Raw genomic sequence first — 22,240 nt, forward strand, 5'->3', positions numbered from 1 at the left:
ACCTGATGATGTGCGTACAACACAGCAGAGCTGGATGCAAGGACCGTGTCTCGTTTTCAACGTCGCGCGCTCGTGGGCACATCCCCGTTGCTTCGTGAAACGGCGCCTATCACCCGCTGCGAGGGTGGTTTAGCAGATTGCGAGGACCCGTCTGTAACATTGGACATCCCAGCGTGCGATCATTGATTTTTTGAGGGGGGGGCCGAATGAGAGGGTGAGGGGGTGTGAGGAAGCCATCGGAAGGATGAGCAACAGGATCCCTGGCAGCTCGCGGTCCAGCTCGTCGATCATGTCTTGCCAATCACAAGACGGCGCGGCCCTCGTTGTGTCCGAAAGTACGCGTGCGAGCGGGCGTTTGCGTCGTCCTCGCTGCCCAAATCTAGACCTCTCCACGTCTTTGTCCTGACCCGTGTGACGGGATACGGGGAAGGGAATGGGTGCAGCCCTTAAAAAGGTCTCCACTACCACACGTGTCGATCGTGACAATGTTTGATGCGGGGTTAGAGGCAGCAATATTTTTTTCTGATTGGAGAATGAACAGAGATCCTTTTTATTTGTTTCTTTCCTTTCCACCGTTCCCCAGATTCCGGGTGGCACCGGGTGCCGCGTGGGCTTTCCGCCGGATGCGAGATCATGTGGTGTAGTCTAGGTTCGGAGTAGGAATCGCATGTGAAGTGCCTGTGGAAGCGACAGCTTTCTATCCAAGATGTGGGCTTTGCGTGACCGGGAGATGTAAGGGGAAGAGCCTTCACATTTAGACGTGTCAAGTTGATGATGACCGAGAAATGAAATGACGAGATGAATGAAACTTAACGGAAGGCAGAAATTAAAGAGGAAAAAAAATGAGGGGGAACTACCAGAATTCTGTCACGGATGGTTCTTCTTAACACGCAGGGACTATGAACGTGTAGATCGATGCCGACACACTTTCTCTACAACCCTTTCAGCGGCGCGAAATGCACGACAAAGAGAAGCGTATGTAAGAAGGGGGGGATGAAAAAAAAATCATGAGAAATTCTCATGCGAGAGAAGAAGTGGTATCGGATTCGAAGCCAAACACCCCCCTTTTTTGCCCGCGGACCCAAACGCCCCCCTCCCACTCTTCCCTTGGAAAACAGAGAGAGAGAGAAAAAAATTGACCTCGGCCTAATTCAGACTCAGGTCCTGATGGCGAAGTTGTTCTTCTCGTGGTCCATGATGGCCTGGACCTTTTGCGCGCTGGCGCTGTGCGGGTCGAACGTGTAGCCCAGGAACTCCTTTACCAGGCGCCTGGCAAGCTCGATGCCGACGACCCTCTCGCCCATGCACAGGACCTGGGCGTTGTTGCTGAGCACGGCGCGCTCGACGCTGAAGCTGTCGTGGGCAGTGACGGCGCGGATGCCGGGCACCTTGTTGGCGCTGATGGCGACGCCCAGACCGGTGCCGCAGATGAGGATGGCCCGGTCGGCCTTGCCTTCGCTGATGAGCTTGGCAGCGTCGACGGCGACGTGCGGATACGCCGTCTTATCCTCGCTGGCCTTGACGCCGACGTCGATGACTTCCGAGACGCGGGGGTCCGCCTTCAGGTCGGCGTGGATCTTGGACTTGTAGCCCACGCCAGCGTCATCGCTGCCGATGACGACGCGGAGCTTCTGCGTGGTCCCGTTGGTGGCCATGGCGGTTTCCACAGTGACGGCGACGGTGTTGATGACGACGGTGTTCCTATAGCTGGCTGGTGTCGTAGCCCTTCTTCTCCAATTCCACGGTGGCCGATGCGCCTTGCTTGGTCCGCGTGTTCTCAGGTGACCCGTCCGTCTCGACGACGTACGGATTGGTGGTGATGGTCACGGAGCTGGACGAAGTCCTTGGTTGCTTGTGCTCGACAACCTTTGACGTGCCTGTGCTGGGGTGCTCGACGCGCTCGTAAAAGTGCTCGGTGTCTGCGGTGACGTCGGATGTGATCTGAATGCGTTTCTTCTGGCCCATCGCGGCGGCTGTCAAGGATACTTATACACTGCTAGCGTCCATACAAGTAATTCCTGCTGTGGAGAAGCTGGGGAGGCGACGACCTGAAGAAGGCCGTTCCGCACCGTCTCGAGTATGTCCGTCCAAAGCCCTGCCCACTCGGGATGCCGTTTTAGGCTAGCCGCTCGTCTTCCTCTGGCAGCCTTCTGATGTCGCTCTTGAATTCTCACACGCAACGGTCTTCATTTTTATCCCGTTCTCAAACTCGCGACCCGATATTTCGTGATCTGACCTTTTTTTCTTTGGTTTTCAGAAGCTGCCAATGCTCGGTCGCCATTCTTTCGCCGTAGAGCTTAAACGCGTGACGAAAGAACTGCATGGGGTCAACGCCTCGCCACGAGGCACCAATGCAACGAGGAACCTGCCACGAGCCGGGCATTCTTCAACCCAAAATCGCATTTCAACTTGACCCTCCGGAAAAGATGTCGCCTGTTCATGCCAGAGCCTTTGAACGCATCGTAAGCATTGCAGCCTGCACGGCTGATCAGCGACTGTCGCCGGCCACGCTACATTCTCAGAAGACGAGCGTGAGAAAATAAAGTGAAATAATGAAAGAGAAAAAAAAATTGAAATGGTTGCAGCCTGATCACGTAGGCAACAGAGAAGTATTTGATTCGAAGAAAAGACCTTAGTTAGCGATGTGTCGACGTGTTCGGGTTGACAAAGTTTAAAAGCTTCAAGGCGCAAAATCTGCTGTTACCCGCCTGCAAGGTGCTCCTTGCCCCTTTCAATCGTCTTCGCGTTTCTGCTACACAGAGCCAAGGCACGGGCATATGTCGCGCCTGCACGTCACAATGGTATCGCAAGACGACGTGACTCGGCTTACGAAGGGAGAGATGACGAGGAGGCCAATGCTTGATGCTCACAACGACGACACGGCATCTTGGGCCGCCACAATCACGCAGGGTACTTCACATGGCCAAGTCGAAGGTGGCGAACACGTAGGCACGACTGACGGTTCACTCGCAACGACGCGTCAATCTGACTACGGAGGACGCACGAAACGCTCGGAGAGAAACAAGGACGGCTCGCTGATGACGCCACCAGAGCAGCAGCCGCAGCAGCTTCTGCATGGCAAGACATTCACCTTCCCCGCGGCACTGGCGGCGTACGACGTGACAGGCAAGACGTGGCTAGAAGCGCATATGGATACGCACGTGCTCATGACCGCGACGATGGTCTTTGCGCGCGATGGCAGCAGCGGCACCGTTAAGCTTCTTCTGCTGCAGCGCAGCTTGTCTGACACTTTCCCCGGGTGCTGGGAGGTTCCAGGCGGGGCGGTGGACGAGGACACGGACGAGACGATCCTCGAGGCGGCGGCGCGCGAGCTGCGCGAGGAGACGGGCCTGACGCTGAGCCGGTTCGTGCGCGTCGTGAGCACGGCGCGCTTCTCGACGGGCGAGCCGAGGAGCGAGCGCTGGTGGAACAAGATCATGTTCGAGGCCGATGTTGCGGAGGCGAAAGCGGTGGCGGTCGGCGGCGACGAGGTAGCCGCCGTGGGTGCGTGCGTCAGGCTGGACGAGCATGAGCATCGAGCCTGGCTGTGGGCGAGCGAAGAGGACGTGCGGGCCGGCTGGGCCGGGAGCACCCAGTTGGCGTTCATGACGGCGAAGCAGCAGGCTGTCATGCTTCAGGCGTTTGCGGCACGCAGAGCCGGGACGTCGTAGTTCGAGGTCCACACTCAAGGGTTTCATCAGCGTCGCACACGTGCGTGGAGCGGCGATGGGCAAGCGATGAACGACGTTGCATGATGACAACAGCAACAACGAGAGTGGCCATGCTGCCGGTCCGGGCGTACACAGCGTGTATGCTGGCATCCTGCCCTAAGACGAAGGTGTCAAAAGGCAGCGCTTTGGATTTTTGCGTATGCGGTAGGGCGATCAATGATCTACCCTCGTTCATTTCGGCACCACGAACCGAAAAATCGTGGATTCGTCTACGTATCGACATTTCGTCTTAATTAAAATGTTTGTTTGTGCAAATTCTTTCACGAAAACCAATGTCCTAGCACTCTTTAATTTTTTTTTTGCCTTCGTCATAATCACCAGGCCATGATGTCGTACCATGGTGATTTCTGTTGCTTCGCTAAGTCCCATTCCTAATGCGCCGCGCCAAAGTGCTGCTGCTGCTGCCGATGCTGGACAGGGCAAGCGGTGACAAGAGTGATAACGTGCAGATCCGGTGACCGGATGGGCCATGATGTCGGGGACCGGACGTGCGTTCGCTCCACACATCTAAAGCTGCATGTAAAAGTCCTGTACTGTAGGTACTAGTACTCTCCGAAGCCACGCTTTGTTCCCCATTGGTTTCAACGGGGCTCTAAGATCCCTGACCGACACGTTCGCTTGGACGGCAACCCCTCATTTTGATACGTGGGAGCAGAGTTGGTGCCCGCACTCGCCGATCTGAAAACGTCAAGAGGCTCGCAGACACAAGCAAAAGAGAGGATTTGAACGGAAAGTCGAGGCGCACGGAGTGGTTTCTGCAAGGACTCAGGAGATAGATTAGAAAGGAAAAGCAGCCGTCGGCGTTGATAACATCCTTGAGTCGACCATTTATGCGTAATTCCTTCCGGAGCCAGATGCGGAAGGTTAATTCTCGTATAGAGTGCGGGTCGCGGCGTGAGCATCTTGTGCGGGCAAAAAGGTGCGGCGCTGGTATGACGGCGCACGAGCTCAAAGAGGCACGAGTCGCGGGTATGAAGCGTGCATTCTTTGTGGATGCAGAAACGTGCGGGTTACCAGGGGCCGGGCTATTCACACGTCAGATCCCCTTCCGCACCCAAGCTTGCCCTCGCCTCTTTCCCCCCAGCTGGCGATGAAACAAGTAAGGGCATTGGCGAAATCTGGCAATCTTTGATGTGCGCGGTCTGTTGTGCGTAGGCGAGAGGGTGCCGGATCTGCTCTTGCATTCGCTTGGCACGCCTTATGAGAGGCGAGCAAAGAAGGACGAAGCGGTACCTTCTTCAGCGCAAGACAGGCAAGAATCGCAGGTTGTGCTCAAGCCCGAATCGCACAATCCACGTAGACGATTCAGAATCAATGAATTCAGTTCTGCCCTCTCCTTGACTCCTCCCTTTTTCACAGCTGGTGATTACAGATTCTACCCGAGTCGCCGGATAGGCTGGCGACCGCCGTCTATCTAGTTGTGTCGAGTGCCAAACACAAAGGTAGGCGCCGAGTCAACCGACATGATGAGACGACGGACCATCTTTGGCGGGCAAGGGCATGACCGTGGAAGTGAGCAGCAGGAGGAATAATAAACATGCAGACTGACGGAGACTAATGACGGGCCTGGGGAGGCATGTCGCGACGAATGAGGAAGCCTTCGAGAAATGTAGTGGCCTCCGTGTTCAGTTATTCAATAATTCCAGCAACTATATGAGATTGGAGCGCACGTGCCATGGTGTTTTGAGACGCGGACGCCTCGGCTTGCATCAAAGAATCTGGAGCAAACGAGCCAATGAGAGGTCGGTTGAAGATCGGCAAAGGCGGGGCAAGCGGTGACGGGCGTGGATGTAAAGATGGAGAACGAGACCAGGCAGGCCGGGTGGAAAAAAAAAAAAACAGGACAGAGAGCGTGACTCGGTTTGTTACGGTACGTCTTGCCCGGACAGGTCCGGCCGGACACAGGCATCAGCAACAGCGCGCAACAAGACCAGGAATTGTCAGCCAATGCGGATCTATATTGGAGCGCAGGTGCTGGCCAACTTTGTTCGAATCCGTGGCGATGAAGTGTTTCTGGAGTCTGCGTATGCTGTCATGTTTGGGGGTTCACGATGGCTGTCAGACTTCGGGCTTAGATTGGCATAGACGATGTCGTCGCTCTGTCAGCACACCGCAAAGATTGGACGAGCGATAGAACGCATGACGAGCATAGGAAGGAAAGGCACACGAGATCGCGAGGGCGAGTGTCTGCGTGGGACTGAACGTTGTGCGTGCGCGTGTGCGTGAGGGTCTGGGTGGGTGAATCAAGAGTTAGAGGGTTTAGGAAGTGACAATCTAGCGAGGCGGAGGGCGAGGGAAAGAGAGAGGGAGAGGGGTACGTTACTGCAACGCTCCTTCTGTACAGAAAGCTGAGTACGGGGCAATAGCGAGGAAAGGGAAACGGCGATCACTGGCCGGGTGGTTACTTCCAAACCTGCCAGGGCCTGGCCCGGACCAGGAGCCGGGGTTGGAGGGGTGCGCAGAGCATGATGGGCGACGGATGATGGGCTGCAGGCCTGAGGGCTGCGGGCTACGGGCTGCGGACTGCGGGCTACGGACTATTACGGGGCGTGTAGATGATGCGCAGTGGAGCGACGGAGGCTTGCCACCTTTGCGTCTTTTGCGGGTTTGATGGGGGGCTTTCTGGGGGGTGAAAAGTCAATTGGGGGGTTTTCTGTGCGTGAACCTGTTGCAGGCAGCCTTCGCTGGACACGGCCACCATGACGCCGTCCTCTTGTCCAAGAGGAACACATGCTGGGCCGCCCTTGACAAGCGCGGAGGGGGGAAGCGACGAAGATGATGATGTGGCCAACGTGGACGATGGTAGCGATGGCGATGAAAGTCCTGACGAGGACGGCGACAGTCGCCGCCGAGGACCATGGTGATGGCCACGCGCAGGGCTACAACCACGTCTTCGTGGACTCTGGCCCTGGGCAAGGACTTGGTCTGGAATTCGGCCATAAGGGGCGCCAAACAAGGCGATCGAGGTCGTCCAGTTTGTGATGGACAGCGGAGTGCAGGCCTGCAAGAACCACCGACCTCTCTGGTGTTTGTGCTTCTGGTTCCGCTGTGCATTGTTCGACTCTTTTTGTGGCCAGCACGCCGCCACACGCCCACACGCTCACAAGCCCGCACGCCCGCAAGCCCACAAACCCACACGCGCCCACACCGGCCTCCAGGGGATGAAGCCCCCAGCGGCTTGAGTTTGCCCGTCGACATACCAACACCTGCGCCATTCACACGCCTCTCAAACACCCACACACATCCACTCACTCACTCACCTACACACACGCACGCACGTACACATACACACTCTCGCCAGCCTCCCTCCACACATACCCCCATACCCGCATCCTCGATCGCGCACACAGACGTACGCACGCACAACCCACGAGCGCGCGGCTCTCCCTTCGTATAGGCTTCGTGCCTCACCACGCAAAACTCTTCGCACGCCTGTCCTCGCCCTCCAGTCTCTTCTCGATTTGCCGCCCACTTGTTTCCTGTGAATGCTGCCGTCTACCTGGCGGGTTCCTCCGTCTTCCCGCCGCGCTTGATCACATCCTACCGCGCCCTCTTTTGGTCATCATGGCTACACAAAGTGCCTTCATGGTGGGAACACCCAATAATGCTTCTTCGCACGACTCGAAGAGTGCGAGCCATCCCAGTTTCAGAAGGTGAGCAGGCCTTTGCGCCCAAGAGCCAACCCAGGCGTAACGATCGCCACATATGTACAGAGCGGAAGAAGAAGGAGAAGGAGACAAAAGGAGAAAAAACACACAAAGATTTTTGTTTTGTTATATTTTGAGTCCACAAGGCTGACGGATGCTTAAACGCGAACTAGGCAGCGCGCATCGCGAGCTTGCGAGGTGAGTTTGTCGCTCAAATCATAGCGTCCTTTACATACACAGTCCTGTACACCATCCTGCCTCGGCACCGAGGCAGGATGGACCACAGAACAGCAAAAAATTATAAATAAAGACATGACGACGCAATCTCCATAACACTGAAGCCGTTTACTAATCGTACCCCGCATACAGACATGTCATGCACGAAAGGTATGCAAACGTCCTGCACACGAAATTTTCGACCTCATTTACCTCCGCCCAGCACGAAGAGCGTTGAGGAGGCGTGCGACCCAACGGTTTCCGACCTTTGGATGATGTTGAACGGATTAGCTCACCCGTACGTCTTAGGTACGATGCGACGCCGCGAGCTTAGGCGTGCCGTGCACAAACTGCACAGCGTTCGGCATCGAATGCAAGATTCCAACACCCAAGAGAAAGAAGACGGCAAGCATGAAGAAGGATGAAGAGCAGTGAGTATTCCCAGCCTCCCGTCTAGAAAACGGTGCTTTCCACAAATGTTCACCAAACTGACTGTAACATTTCTTCGCAGAGACGAGTCTAAGCACGGCTCGACTTCACCGGGAGGAACAACGCCAACGTCTGCAGAACCGTCGAGCAAGCCGAATCTAATGCAACAGCCGCTGGACGGTACACCATCCACCACTGTGTCGGAGGCATATGCAGCTCAGCAGCAGTCCCACAATGGCACGTACGTGCAATTCATGAAACCCAAGTTTGCCCGGGCTCCGATCAAGGAGGCGGGCAGAGTAGCGTACCTGGGCGAGTCCTCCAACCTGTCCATTCTAGTGCACGACCGGTACGGCACCAGCGATGTGGTCCATTACCCGCTGCCGGATAACGTTCGCGGGGCCAAGGCGCGCGCAAACGACTTGGACAACATGGAGATTGACATACTCCACAAGCGCGGTGCCTTCCTGCTACCACCGCGCGCCCTATGCGACGAGCTCATCGAGGCTTTCTTCAAGTGGGTCGCACCCGTCGTGCCTGTCATTAACAAGACTCGTTTCATGCGCCAGTACCGCGACCCTAAGAACCCACCCTCCCTTTTGTTGCTGCAAGCCATGCTGTTGGCCGGCTCACGCGTTTGCACAAACCAGCAGCTGATGGACTCGAGCGGTTCCACGACCCCAGCCGCCATGACCTTCTACAAGCGAGCCAAGGCACTGTACGACGCAAACTACGAAGACGACCGGGTCACAATTGTGCAGGCGCTGACGCTCATGGGCTGGTATTGGGAAGGCCCCGAGGACGTCACGAAGAACGTGTTCTACTGGAGTCGCGTCGCTGTTGCCGTCGCCCAGGGTTCTGGCATGCACAGGAGCGTGGAAAATTCGCAGTTGAGCCGGGCCGACAAGCGGCTGTGGAAGCGCATATGGTGGACGTTGTTCTCCCGCGACCGTTCGGTGGCCGTAGCGCTTGGACGCCCCTGCGCAATCAATCCGGAGGACGCCGACGTCGAGATGATCTGCGAGGAGGACTTCATCGAAGACGAACCCGACCGGCCGTCCGAGTATCCGCCAGATCCCGTGCACGTCCAGTTTTTCATCCACTACGTCAAGCTGTGCGACATTATGGGTATCGTGCTGTCTCAACAGTACTCGGTCGCGTCCAAGTTCAAACGGACGGCGGCTATGGACCTGACCCACAGCGACATGGCGCTCGCCGACTGGCTACAGCATTGCCCCAAGGAGATACAATACGACAAGAAAAATCATCACTTCTGGGCGGCGCTGCTGCACTCAAACTATTACACGACTCTTTGCTTGTTGCATAGGGCTCACATGCCCCCTGCTGGCTCGCCCAAGACCAATTCGCTCGGCTACCAGGAGGAGATGGCGTACCCGTCACGCAACATCGCGTACCAGGCTGCGGGCATGATCACCTCCATCATCGATAACCTGTCGCAGCACAACGAGCTTCGTTACACACCTGCATTTATCGTCTACTCGCTTTTCTCCGCCCTGATCATGCACGTGTACCAGATGCGGTCCACCAACAGGCAGATCGTCGAGGCTACAGAGCAACGCATGCAGGTCTGCATGAACGCGCTCCGGGAGGTGTCCAAAGTCTGGCTAGTTGCTAAGATGGTGCACACGCTGTTCGAGTCTATCCTCGGCAACAAGACTCTCGAGGAGAGGCTGCAAAAGGCTGCTGGCAAGCGGCACAAGAAGACTCAACACAACGGCAGCTATCCGGGCTCGAGAGCGAACGGTGCTGTAGCCCCGACGGACACGACCCAGAAGCGTAAGTTCGACGAGATGGATATTGGCTTCACCAACGGGCCACCCTCGCAGCAAATGTCGTACGAGAGGTCGAGACCGCAGACCCCAGCTCTGACGTCTAGCGGCGGGGGCGGCAGTGGCACTGCTGCCACTGCTACTCAGGAGAATGGCATGCCACAGCTGACCACCAACTCTCCTCAGCTGGTGCGTCAGCCAACCGACGCTTTCCTCGGCGCATCCGCCTCGCGCACCAACACGCGCCCAACCACACCGTTCAACCCATCCTTCTCCGTACCTGGCACACCACCCGAGCTGTTCCTAGTGACGCGCGACACGCCCAACCTGTCGCAAGACTTGTGGCAGAACTTCCAGCCTGATCAGCTCTTCCCTGCCGACTCGAACATCGCCTTCCCAACCTTTAGCCCGGCTGCCAACGTGGACCCGCAACTCAGCATGGCACAGCAACAGCCCAGCCTGGACGCACCATCGGCGACCATGAACCCACAACATGTGGTCAGCCTACCGCAGCATCAGAATGATCCGAGCGCATGGGCCCAGCAGATGGGTGGGGTAGGGCAGGCTGCGGGTGGCCAGCAGGCGTGGAACGACGAGACGGGAAGCAACAGCTCGAAAGGTGGCGGCCCGATTGTGCCGACGACCCTTAATGTGGAGGATTGGTATGTGATGCCCCTGTCTCTATCTCTTTGGTCCTTGTTTTTTTTTTTTCATAATTTATTATCCCACGTTTTGACTTCCATGTGACGGACAAGGCTGACGAGCTAATGCTAGGTTTCACTTCTTTGGCATACATGGCGACGGAAACCCTCTGAACGCATTTTGAATTAAGGAACTTGTATCATCAACTCTGGAGAAATGACGGACCATCCTCTGGACTCTTGTTCACGACCATCAACGCTTCGACGCATGAAGAAAAGAGATATCTACGGCGGGTGAATGAACTCTCCTTTTATTTTTTTTTACTAATCTTTTCTACCCTCTTCCTCTTGCTTTGCTCTCCCCCCAAAGGAGGAAAAAAAAATTTTTTTTCTTCGCAATATATTTAAAGTGGGGTCTATGAGCATACTTTTGGGTCATCTACCGAGCTATAAACGGAGTGATTTGAACGGTTGGCCTGGCAAAATCCATTGGCCTTTTTTGGGTCTTTTTCTGGGAGGACATGATACCAAATCGGTAGTGTATTCTTGTATTTCCTCCTACTCCTTCCTTATTCGCGCATCTCCCGAACACATGGGCGGGTTGGTGACCCGCCTGCGTTCCTTGAAATGCGCACAGGATTAGCTGAGCACCAGGCCTGTGAGACTATAGCTAATACGAAAAGCTTATTCTCCCTTGTTCTTTTCTCTTTTTTCTCATCATTTTTTATTTCCTGGGGATATCACGTTCACACGGCTTGTCGTCGTTGACGGGCCATCAACCCCGTCCGCAGATCAATCCACAACAAGTAATTCTGCCGTCCGTTCGTTTCTGAGCGGCGTCACTGCTTTCTCAGCAGTCGCCGCTTCGCACTTCTGGGCGCAAGAAGGCGCGAGCGTGCAGCCCTACGATTGTCGCGCGCCTGCCAGGCGTCATTTCACGATCCGGGCCTTTCCTCCTTCCCTTTCCCTTCCCTCCCCCACATCCCGTCGCCCTTTCTCCTTTTGCGTCTCCTACTTCCCTTCACACCCCTTATTCTACTGCCTGCTCGCGCTGTCCTAATGCGCCTTCGTCGCCCCCGACGACGCCGCCCGGCCGTCCTTGCCCATCCGCGCAACCGTGTACCTTCTAGCCTTTGGTCCTCCCGCCTCAAACCACTCCGCTTCCTCTCAGCCCGTCCTCGCTCGCAAAAGGGATCGTCCGCGATCGCCACCATGGGTCCCAAGGCGCCCTTGCCCCGGCTCGAGGTCCGCCCTTGGCCCTGCGTCGCGCGTGCGTGCGCGCCTGCATGCGACTCAACCGCGCGGTGTAGCGGCGAGCAGCATGGCAAGGCACCCTTTACGGCGCATGCGGCGTCGGCGACGGCGGCCCGACACGGTAGCATGCGGCGATTGCCGCTCTCCAAACGACGAACCTGTCTCTGGGTCCCCAGCCGACGCGGTGATGGGTCAAGACACCCTCGACCCTTCTTACTACCGTGTGTCTTGCCGTTCATTCGGCGGCGCGTCGTCTCCCGCTGCGTTTCTCGCTCTAGTCGTCTTAGGACGGCGAACGGGTCGGATCTGGGAGGGGGGACGTTCGAGGTACGTCGCGATTGGTGGCATTGGGAACGGGCCAGGAAGCGGGTCACTTGTGCTCTAATCGTAGGAATGATCTGTGTGTGTGTGTGTGTGTGTGTGTGTGTGTGTGTGTGTTTGTAATATACGTCGCCAATTGATCGCCCGACCACTCGATAAAATCCCTGTGTACAATTCAGAGAGCTCGTAGGCACGCCAGAAACAATGTCGCTAAAGGATGCATCCCGACAAAAAAAACATTTGGAAAAAAGAAACAAAGATTTTGTGTCGGCTACGGCTCATGAAGAAGATCACAAGAGCTTAAAGAAACATTTGAGGAAAGCAAAAAAAAAATCTGATTCCCATCATTCTCTGAGCATCCGGCGATCTCCTTCAGTCGCCTTTCCCGCCTTTCAAACGACCGTCGTCCGAAGTATGGGCGTTCGCTTGCCGAACCATCCTCCTCCCTCTCATGCCTTCGGCCCCAAACTCTGCGGCACTGCTCCCCTCGCCTTGGTGCCCGACATCGATCAGATCGTCACTCCGGTTGCCCTCTCCGATCTCGAAGGAGTCTGTGAGCTCGATCAGATCGCCTACGCCGCTCCCGGCCGCCATCCCCTGGATTCCCCGGCTCGCGCTCGCACTCGCGCTCGCGGCGTACGCGCTCCCGGCCTTCTTGACCGTCTTGCGGACCCATCGCTCAACCTTTCCCGTCATCTCCTGGAAGTCGATGCTGGACAGGCCGTCCGAGTGCGTTGCGTCTGCGACTGGGATCGCTGGGGAAGCTTCGCCAAAGCTCATGAGATCTTCGTCGCGGATGCCTGGATTCCAAGGCGTGAAGACGGTTTGCTGCGGCGGGGGCGCCACGTTAGGGAGGTGCGGGCCCAGGAGCTCGTTCAGTCGGTCCTTGGCTGGTCCGATGGTGCTGGCATTTTTGCTGAGGCTCCCAATGCCTCCTGGGCCGGAGAACAGGCTCGTCGATGGGAAGTGCGCGTTGGAGTGAGAGCGCCGTCGCGAAGGCGAGGGCCGCAGCGCAGCATACGCTTCCGACTGCGCGGAACCCGGAGAAGGTGGAATGCGCGGTATGTCGAGCGAGGTGGTGGGGGTCATGCGCGGCGTGCCCAAATCCGAGTAGGGATTGCTTTTTCGCCGCGCTCGCGGAAAATAGCCCAGATGCCTACGCGGCAGCCGCACAATTTCAACGGGCTCCTTTTCGCTGGGGAGAAGCACCCACGACTCGTGCTTCCAATGCAATTCCAGCGGATCTCCCGCTGTCGAACCTGCACATGATGTGGGAAGTGAGGATGACGGCCGTGCCGTGTCTTCATGATCCAAAGCCTTGTGCCAGCCATTGACGAAGTCTGGAGGTGACTCTTTTGGACTCTCATGCATACTAATGGTCTCGCTGGGGTCCCCGAGAAGATCCTGCTCCTCAATGATGGGCTCCGGCCCTGGAACCGGTCTGCCTTTCACGCCGCATGCGTCCACAGGAAGCAATATGGTACTGCGTGACTGTATTGGGTCGTTCGGCCATAGTCTGTTCGCTTTCCTGATGTCTGCCGCTTGGCAATTGTACTTTATGGTGAGACCGATAAACGTGTCGTTTGGCTTCACATGATGGAGATAGACTAGCGCGTCGCGATCATTGTCCTCGCTAGGCTGCACTGATCCTGTCAACCCCGTGAAGTCATCTGAAGTGCGTCTCTTGTGCCGCCCACTCGCATCAACCATGCCATGTCCATTCGCCCGCAACAGTTCCTTACGCTTTGCCGCTCGTATCAGCGCGTCCCTCTCTTCATTGGTTCCCGAGCCAACCTGGATGCTCTCGGAAGGGCCCCATTCGGTTGGTATTCCACTCCTGGGCTTACTAGATGATAGCATAGTAGAGGGTCTGCTCCTGCTACCTGTGCGACTGTTGCCAGCGCTGCCAGCAGTCTCGCCGCCCAGGAAACTGCTCGCCAGCCCCTGCAAGCTAGACCAGCTGCCTCCCCATAGACTCGTTAAGCCACCCGGGCTCTGCAATCGCTTTCCGGGTGCCTCACTGCTGAAGGTGCTTCGTGGGGGGTCGCGAACACTCGTCCTCGACGGATGCTTGGTTGGAAGTGGTGACGTCGGTCTCGAATGCCGCGGCGACGCTACCCGCCCGCTCGTGACGCCGCCAGCATCTAGGCCAGTGTCCTCGTCATCATCAAGTCCGGAGATAAGTTTGCGCACTCGCGGTCTCAATGTGTCGCTGGCGGGCGTGGAGGAAGTCCTGCTAGATGCGCTTGCGGGGTGGTTCATGGCAGCTAGTGCCCTTCGACTAGCGAGAACGCACACCCAACGGACAGCATGTATCGTATCCCAAGGTGAACGGAGAAGAATGACGTTCCGGTGAGCATGTAGAGCGGATCGGGGCTATGCGTCGTTGGGCCACATGTGCATTTGTTTGGTTTCAAGGAGATTTGATCTGCTACGGGGAGCTCCCAAAAGAATGCGCTGACGTTGCGGATATCCACGCTCCCCCCATACTGCAGGGATGCACGCCAACCGTGCGGCAGACTTTCCAGTGCGAACGTCGACCGTACGGTCTGCGTGCGGACCTGTATCTTACCATCGCATGCAAAACGCGTGCCTGCGGGATCCTACGTTTAGGCACGCTGAGAACGGGCTCCTCATGATTGAGCTGGGGATCGGATCTGGAGACGACCTGAACCAGCTCGTGGTCGCTCGACATTGCAAGACACACGTGCTTTCGGTCCTTGCCTTGCATTCAAGCCTCGTCAGCTGGTAAACAACCGATCGACCGGATCGAGAGCCCAAATTTAGCTTTTTCCAGGGAGCCATCTGTAGAACAGCAGATCTTATTAGAGGGAACAAAATAGACAAGGCCTCTGCCCGAATTCATGTGGGGGGGGGGGGTTTTGCTTAAAAGTCTCATTCTGTCGTTGCGCTCGGCTCGAGATCTTTCGCCTTCGTGGCGACAAGCACGCTGAATCACGAACCCTCCGATGGAGACCGACAACATGCTTAAATTCTAAATGCTTGCTATCACTTTCGCTACATCCACCGTTCCCTCTGCAACGCCTATGACTTCGTCCTCCCCTACCCTTTCCGAACATCTCGCAAAGCGTTCGAATCGAGATTCTTTAGGCGCGAATCTGATGTTAGGATCGCACCGCTCAACGTGCTCGTAAAATTCGGCGAAGTCTTTGAAGTACTCGCCAGCTGTGTTGCAGTTGGCGCGGCACTCCGGGCAGGAGCACTTGTACCATTGCCCATGCCAACGGATGTAGATGGGGCAACACTCGAGATGCTGGATGGTGTCGCCGACAACGACGAAGGACACAGCTTCGTCTTCGATGTAAATGACTCCGTCCCCACGATGCGGTGCGGCATCGCTGTCACTAGGTGGTTCGGACGTGGATAACTCCGAGAGCGTGTCTCCGACGCAGAGGGAGTTTCTGCGTGTTTTGCAAAAAGCGCTCTGCCATGTTGCGAAGGTGATCCGCTCTTTTTCTAAGATTTGTAGTTAGTTCACCGTGGACGCAGAACCCAGCTTACTTTCTCCATTGGCTTCATCACCTTTGGTAGCCAAGTTCCCTTCACTCTCCCCACCTTGAACCTGCGTCGCAACGCTGATCTGGCTTTCTGGGCTCTTCGCGAGATCCTTCGGGCGAGGCGTTGAGTATCTCTTCTTGCGTCACGCGTTCGCACAGGGGAATTACCTTTTCGTCTCTCTGTAACCGTTGAATATCCGACAAGTCTAACGCCTCAGCCGTGCACATCTTGATCAGCTGTGTATATTGACTTGGAGGCTCCACGTAATGCTCAAGAAGAATATGCTCTCGGATGGCATCAAGGTTTCAAAAACTTGGCCGGCAGCATCTTTAACAGCCTTACACTTGTAGCAGCAGAGCTTTAACCATTGCCCACCGTGCCGCACGTACACGGGACAGGAGTACAGATGGTCCAGATCTAGGTTAGAATCTCTTTTGGCGACAGGATCCACGTATGTATTTGGGACAAAATCGTCATCGCCTCTTAAAATACCGCGAGGACCCAACCGAGGGATAAGGGTTGGATTGGCGCGAACAGCCTCACCCTCTTCATTGCTTAGCTCTCTTTTGACGCATAAGGCCCTAACATAGTCGTAGCCGTCCTCAGGAAGCAAACTTCCAATCTTGGAACAACACTGCGAAAGGTGAGACCATAAGCCTGAGATTCCGCTAAAGTAGTTGCCAGCCTCGTCTGTATTTGCGTTGCAGTTGTGACAGTGCATCTCAAGCCAGCCTCTCGGGACAGGAAGCGGGATCAGAACGCCACAAACGTCCATGAAGGAGTTGGGAGCCACGGCCTCAATATCTGGATCAATGAGAGCGGCGCTGTAGGTAGAAGACAGGGAATCATCGTCGCTCTCTGACTCTGGCGCTATCTGTGATTCCATGACAGCAACGTTTGCGCCAGTTCAACCGATGCCTTGAGATTCAGCAATATTCAGATATGAAGCAATCTGGATTACTGGGGGGAGGCCAAAAATAATGGAGAAAAATATTAATGTTTAAGATTACACTGTGATTAGAGAGTGTTCGTGCTGCTCTTATTCAACTCTCTTACCCATTGTGTTGACGAATAAAATGCAGTCAGTTGCACATGAAATTCACTGTAAATCACAGAAAACCATCAAGTCTCTTTAGGCCAGTTCATGGTAATTTCAAGTTGTGACTGGCGTTCTTGTCCGCGCGAGTGAATGTTGTAGACATCCAGGTACGTCTGCGAAGCTCCTGATGTCATCGCATCTATAAGGATCAGTGCACAGTTTACACAGTGATCTTTTGGATATTTGCATCAGACTGCCTCTGCAACGCGCTCTGAGCGCCGGGCTCGAAGACTCACTGATTGCCATCCAAAAATACGGCGACCACTGCCATTCCAGGACATAAAAAGCTCTACAATATATTCCGCAATGGAAGCAAGTGATTCCAGAATTCAAGTAAGAATTCTGGTGATTCAGTTAAACCGGAAGGAGACAATTGTAAAGCGTCTTGGCTGTCTGCGGTATAGTTAGATCTGAAACAGATTGAAAGGTCCATTCTGGTATATAGACCGCTCTATTTGATTATCATGTTCTTTCACGTTAATCAAGACGATACGAGAAATCTGGTCATGTGAGACCGCGTCAACGTTACGAAACGCGATCCATGAATGAGAGAGTCCACGTTCATGACTAGACCGTGCTCGTAGCTTTCCTGCCACAACAAGCAACGATGAAAAGTGCGAGTGTACACAAAGGCTGTCTTTGTCGAAGCCTGGCGAGAAAATAAATTTCGAGTAGAGTTCGTACACGAGGACTTTCAGACGCCGTGACCTCATCGATCGCCACCTCCGGATCGGAGCTTTTCGTTCTCTGAACATTGCGAGACCTTGATTTGTGCCGCAGCGCGGGCAGCATAGAATCCGAAATAATCTTTGATAGATGTCTCTAGCAATACATCCCATCCTCGATATGCGTCTCATGGTATATGATGCCGCCCTTCCTCCCACGCAAACGACTCCGTTCACCCTCACCTCCAGCCTCAAGCCGACGAAAGCGAATAGAGGCTTCACGCAAAACAAATACGGATGTTTTTACTGCTCTAGACAGCAACTTCGGGAATAAAACATCTGCAACTGAGAATAGAGCCTTTCTGGAAGCACTGTCGGACGAACAGTCATCCTTGAGCGATGATTCCAGCGGAGATGAGTTTGAAGACGTACTTCCCACTTCAACGGCAAAGCACAAGTCAAGAGGCGAGAAGGCAGCCTCTGTTGACTCAGACGACGACCTTGAGTTTGAAGACGTTGGAGGAGATGGAAAAGTCGAAGCAGAGCTTCCTATCCCTGAGATTGCAGATAACTTACAAATTACCGTTCGAGGACCGGGCGATGTTCAGCCGACACGACTCACGCTGAAGCATGGTGGCAAGGCAACAATTACGAAGAAAATGAGGGAAGCGAGGTGGATGACACATTGTATGCACGTACAATTCCTGTTGTATCACAACACGATAAGAAACTCTTGGATCAATAATGCGGAACTTCAGCTCGTCCTCCTCAACAGCCTTCCTGAAGCTATAAAGGGAGAAGTCTCGAGATGGAGGCTTGCAATGGGATATGAAGCCCCGGAAAAGAAGAGCAAGGGAAAGAAACCGAAAACGGGAAAGGAGGCGCAAAAGTCGGGCAGAGAACAGACACGCGATTGGGGAGTTTACGCCGAAAAGTCGGAGGATAGTGCGCGAAGCGATCCACTTATTCGTCTTCTCAAGTATCTGGCTGCGTACTGGAAGAAGCGCTTCAGAGTCACGGCGCCGTCGCTTCGCAAATTGGGCTATCGCAGTCTGTGGGAGTTGAGGCAGGAAATTGACTCTTTCAATGACGGACCACACGACCCATGCAGGCACGGCGAACGTATTGCCGACCTCGATGAATTCAAAGAGTGCGCAAAGAAGTGTCAAGGTAGCAGGGACGTTGGTGCGCAGCTATTCACAGCACTCTTGAGAGGCTTGGGAATCGAAGCGAGACTTGTTGCAAGTTTGCAGCCGACTGGCTTTGGATGGTCTAAAGTTGAGGAAGCGAACCCGCGCAAAGAAACGCCGACGAGAATGACCTCAGATAACCGGGCGACTGAGTCGGATGTCTCGTCAAGCAGGATAGATAAAGGTCCCAAAGTACAGAGAAGTAAAGCAAGTAAAGGGGCCAAGTCGCGACCAATAAGGCTCGATGCCGACGAAAGCAGCAGTAGCGATGCTTCGTTAACAGATTCTGAAGACATTCCTACACCGAAGAATCTCTCGAAAACACAGATATCATCGAAACAATTTGATCGCGACTTACTTTATCCTACTTACTGGACTGAAGTCCTCTCTCCAATCTCTAACACATACGTTCCTGTGTCTACCCTCCTCAACCCTCACGTGGTAACATCTCCGGATCATCTCACCAACTTCGAGCCCCGTGGAGCCGCAGCAGAGAAGTCTAAGCAAGTTATTTGCTATGTCATAGCATTCTCTTCGGATGGCACAGCAAAAGACGTCACAGTTCGCTATCTCCGAAAGAGGCAGTGGCCTGGTCGGACAAAAGGCTTTCGTATCTCGGTCGAGAAACTGCCTGTGTACAATCAAAATGGAAAAATCGCTTTTTATGAAGAGTATGACTGGTTCGAGCGAGTGATGCGAGGCTATACTCGTCCCGTTTCCAAGAGAACTCTTGCGGACGACATAGAGGATGGGACAGATCTTGTTCCTGTTAAGCCTGATCTTGATGGGAAGAAAAACGCAGCCCCTGACACATTACAGGCCTATAAACAATCCAAGGAGTTCGTGCTCGAGCGCCATCTTAGGCGCGAAGAAGCTCTTCGGCCGGGCGCAAAGCCCGTCAAGCACTTTCACCATGGGAAGGGCGACAATGCAGTTTCCGAACCAGTCTATAAGCGATCTGACTTAGTGTTGACAAAGACTGCGGAGACATGGCATAAAGAAGGCCGGCAAATCAAAGTAGGGGAGCAGCCATTGAAGCAAGTGCCTTATCGTGCCGTAACTCTGCAGCGTAAGCGCGAGCTTGAAGATCAAGCCAGAGACAATGGAGAGAAACCTTTACAAGGCCTTTACGCAGAGTATCAAACCGAGTGGATTGTGCCAGATCCGATTGGTCCCGATGGCGTGATACCAAAGAACGGATTTGGCAACATCGACGTTTACGTACCATCTATGGTGCCTAAGGGCGCGGTGCACATCCCGATCCGGGGCATCGCAAAGGTTTGCAAGAAATTGGGTGTTGAGTTTGCCGATGCGTGTACAGGATTCGAGTTTGGAAAGCAAAGAGCTGTGCCTGTGATTACGGGAGTCGTTGTCGCAGAAGGTAGTGCTGAATTGGTTATTGATGCTTGGAGACAAGAGGAAAAGATCAGGGTAGAAAAAGAAAATAAGAAAAGAGAGGAAATCGTTTTGCGTATTTGGAGGAAATTCTATCGTGGACTTAAAATTCGGGAAAGGATGAGGCAGGAGTATGGTGTCACAGACAACGAAGATGAATATGATGATAGAACGTGGTCGGGACACGGACATGCTCTAACTCAAAGAGAGGCAAATACTATAAATGACGACGAAGACGTTGAAGGAGGTGGATTCCTACGCAACAGTAATGTTCTCAATAGCGGTCAACTTTCCCCTAATCATACTGGCGGCGGCTTCTTGGTAGATTCAGAGGCCGAAGCAGAGCCGGGTGGCTTCGAGATCGTTGGAGACTCACCAGACGTAACAGGGAAACGACGTGCTTCCAGGTTAAACAATAGCGAGGATATAGATAGGCTTGGTCAGGTGTCTGCACCGATGTCTCTACAGGCTTTTCACGCTGATACAACATCTGGAGTCAATAAGGAAAAAACAATGGTCGATCGTCATGGGCCTGCATCAGCAAGTGAGGAGGATGAAGAATGGGATACTTTGGCTACGAAATCAGCTACAAAACGCACATCAAAGCGTACCTCAAGTAGAACTCAGAAAAGAACTCCCGTAAGTAAGGATTCGGGGAGTACGAGCTCGGCAAGATACCCTTCGCGGACTGATAGTCCGTATTTTTAACCCTAGACCGTAAATGCTCATTTCTGGTGTCAGTTGATTTTCCGACACGCATGTATTCTCTCGGCCTCAAGAAATCTCTTCTGAGTTGCCGCCCTTTTTGTCCTGTTCAAGCCTCTCTTTCACGCCTGTTTCTTTACTCTGTTCGACTCTACATCTAGACACAACAATCTTGTTCATTGTCCTTTTGTTGCACGTCTATGCGACCGAAGGTCACGAAAATATGATATTCATCATGTCTCCTACAAAGGTTTTGCCTCGACCCCATCTGCTGGTGGCCGTCGACAATGTTTGCGAAAGCCTTTCTATTTTCTGGGCGACTGTGGTCTTTTGGTTCGGAACGTGAATCGCACTTGAAATTCGGGCCGATTTGACCTGAGCTTCGATTTCACATGTATGCAACAGATCAAAAAGTCACGCGAAGTTAAACGCTCTTCCCCTCTCTTGTATGGACAGTTCAGTGTTTGCTCGCTACCGAACTGTCTGATATCAAGGCTGAAGTCTTCAGGCAACCCCGTTCCTTGCTATGTGTCCGCTGATGTTCACTCTTCCTCTCTTCTTCATCTTGATTCATCCTGGCGCTTCTTTTTCACCTTGCTGTGATTGAACTCGTTTATACAGTGGGTAGGGTGAATGGCGTCAAGGGGGGTTGTATCTTCGTGCGCTCCACCTAGCTTAAGGTCGGTTGTAAGAAAGGACTGGACTTGCAAGTCACAAAGACAAACCTCAGTCTGCTTGGGTTCCACTGTGAAGTTGAATCCTTGGGACGTCTCTTCCAGGCAGATGGATACGCACTATTTTTAAAGCGGTCATTGAGCTTTGCAAATCGCGATCTGGGTGGTTTGAAGCCGATTGACACGGCTATTGGCCCCAATCGAGATCGGCACCACTACGCGTTGTACGAGGTCGCGGATCAAGGCAGGACTGAAAACACAGACTGTGCTTTCGTTCATTCGTGAAATTGCATTGTGTCATTGAGAGGAATGTGCGGATGGAGAAAAATGTAAAGGTCTGGATCCGAGAGCTCCGAGTCTGTCTGTTAGCATCGGCGAGGGATAGGTTTCCTGATGCCTATGTTTGCAGTGATTCTTCATTGCGCAAATGACATACCGCTCGGCATAAGAATGAGAAGCAGGCATCATAATTACTCGCTCTTTATCTTGTAGCAACTCGTTTGGGTGTGATGATCGGTGTAGTATATCGTAGCTAAAAGCAGATTCTGATGTGTTTTGCGTCACAGCTACTCAGCTCTTTTCGAGCCATAGCTTGAATATGGGGTTCAGGAGGACTCTTACGGTCTCGCTGATGAGACGAGGCGAGTTGGCTTGTTTTCATCCCTTTCGCGACGGAGTGCAACGCTGTTGTTGCAGGGAATGAGGCTCAATCAAGTTCAAGTATGTGCAAGAAGTCAAAAAAGCTTTGGGTACAGATTTATCATATTGTTAGTTCCTTGAGTGGAAGCAGGTTCTACGCGCGAAGGTTGTCCAGATTTCGACCCAGCGACCGATTGGATGGATGGCCTGAATTGTGGGTGGAACTAGCACCCCAGACTCCAACGAATTGATACTCCAGCGGAGGCTCCTCCTCAGCCTGTTCAATGACCGTGCCGGCAGCCGCGGCAGAAGGGGCTCGTCTACA

At 54.1% G+C, this 22,240-nt stretch overlaps 8 protein-coding genes across 9 annotated transcripts; 3 read left to right on the top strand and 5 right to left on the bottom strand.

Annotated features, from left to right (window-relative positions):
- Positions 1-1,157: 1,157 nt before the first annotated feature.
- On the bottom strand, positions 1,158-1,655 carry PV09_03086 (ribose 5-phosphate isomerase; the record flags this gene model as incomplete). The annotated part of the gene is made up of 1 exon (XM_016356237.1): positions 1,158-1,655. One exon carries the CDS (start codon positions 1,653-1,655, stop codon positions 1,158-1,160), a length of 498 nt encoding a protein of 165 aa, XP_016215760.1.
- Positions 1,656-1,701: 46 nt separating this feature from the next.
- PV09_03087 (uncharacterized protein) lies at positions 1,702-1,965 on the bottom strand (the record flags this gene model as incomplete). The annotated part of the gene is made up of 1 exon (XM_016356238.1): positions 1,702-1,965. One exon carries the CDS (start codon positions 1,963-1,965, stop codon positions 1,702-1,704), a length of 264 nt encoding a protein of 87 aa, XP_016215761.1.
- A 223-nt stretch (positions 1,966-2,188) lies between these two features.
- On the top strand, positions 2,189-3,950 carry PV09_03088 (uncharacterized protein). The gene has a single exon (XM_016356239.1). The coding sequence runs from the start codon at positions 2,778-2,780 to the stop codon at positions 3,669-3,671; it is 894 nt and encodes a 297-aa protein (XP_016215762.1). The 5' UTR covers positions 2,189-2,777; the 3' UTR covers positions 3,672-3,950.
- Positions 3,951-3,957: 7 nt separating this feature from the next.
- Positions 3,958-5,185, bottom strand: PV09_03089 (uncharacterized protein). The gene has a single exon (XM_016356240.1). It carries the CDS (start codon positions 4,631-4,633, stop codon positions 4,313-4,315), a length of 321 nt encoding a protein of 106 aa, XP_016215763.1. The 5' UTR covers positions 4,634-5,185; the 3' UTR covers positions 3,958-4,312.
- A 1,745-nt stretch (positions 5,186-6,930) lies between these two features.
- PV09_03090 lies at positions 6,931-11,133 on the top strand. Of its 2 annotated transcripts, XM_016356241.1 has the most exons (6): positions 6,931-7,384; positions 7,552-7,576; positions 7,748-7,765; positions 7,904-8,025; positions 8,106-10,475; positions 10,588-11,133. In XM_016356241.1, the coding sequence occupies exons 1-6, from the start codon at positions 7,296-7,298 to the stop codon at positions 10,637-10,639; spliced, it is 2,676 nt and encodes an 891-aa protein (XP_016215764.1). In that variant the 5' UTR covers positions 6,931-7,295; the 3' UTR covers positions 10,640-11,133. The 2 variants fall into 2 exon arrangements, with proteins under 2 accessions (XP_016215764.1, XP_016215765.1); XM_016356242.1 differs by having other exon boundaries at positions 7,748-8,025.
- Positions 11,134-12,116: 983 nt separating this feature from the next.
- On the bottom strand, positions 12,117-14,459 carry PV09_03091 (uncharacterized protein). The gene has a single exon (XM_016356243.1). The coding sequence runs from the start codon at positions 14,289-14,291 to the stop codon at positions 12,402-12,404; it is 1,890 nt and encodes a 629-aa protein (XP_016215766.1). The 5' UTR covers positions 14,292-14,459; the 3' UTR covers positions 12,117-12,401.
- A 565-nt stretch (positions 14,460-15,024) lies between these two features.
- Positions 15,025-16,434, bottom strand: PV09_03092 (uncharacterized protein; the record flags this gene model as incomplete). The annotated part of the gene is made up of 3 exons (XM_016356244.1): positions 15,025-15,506; positions 15,552-15,657; positions 15,799-16,434. 3 exons carry the CDS (start codon positions 16,432-16,434, stop codon positions 15,025-15,027), a joined length of 1,224 nt encoding a protein of 407 aa, XP_016215767.1.
- Positions 16,435-17,261: 827 nt separating this feature from the next.
- On the top strand, positions 17,262-20,632 carry PV09_03093 (uncharacterized protein). Its single transcript, XM_016356245.1, has one exon. The coding sequence runs from the start codon at positions 17,510-17,512 to the stop codon at positions 20,603-20,605; it is 3,096 nt and encodes a 1,031-aa protein (XP_016215768.1). The 5' UTR covers positions 17,262-17,509; the 3' UTR covers positions 20,606-20,632.
- The last annotated feature ends 1,608 nt before the right edge of the window (positions 20,633-22,240 follow it).

The sequence above is a fragment of the Verruconis gallopava genome (genome assembly GCF_000836295.1).
Source record: "Verruconis gallopava strain CBS 43764 unplaced genomic scaffold supercont1.8, whole genome shotgun sequence".
In the NCBI taxonomy this organism is placed as follows: Eukaryota; Fungi; Ascomycota; class Dothideomycetes; order Venturiales; family Sympoventuriaceae; genus Verruconis; species Verruconis gallopava.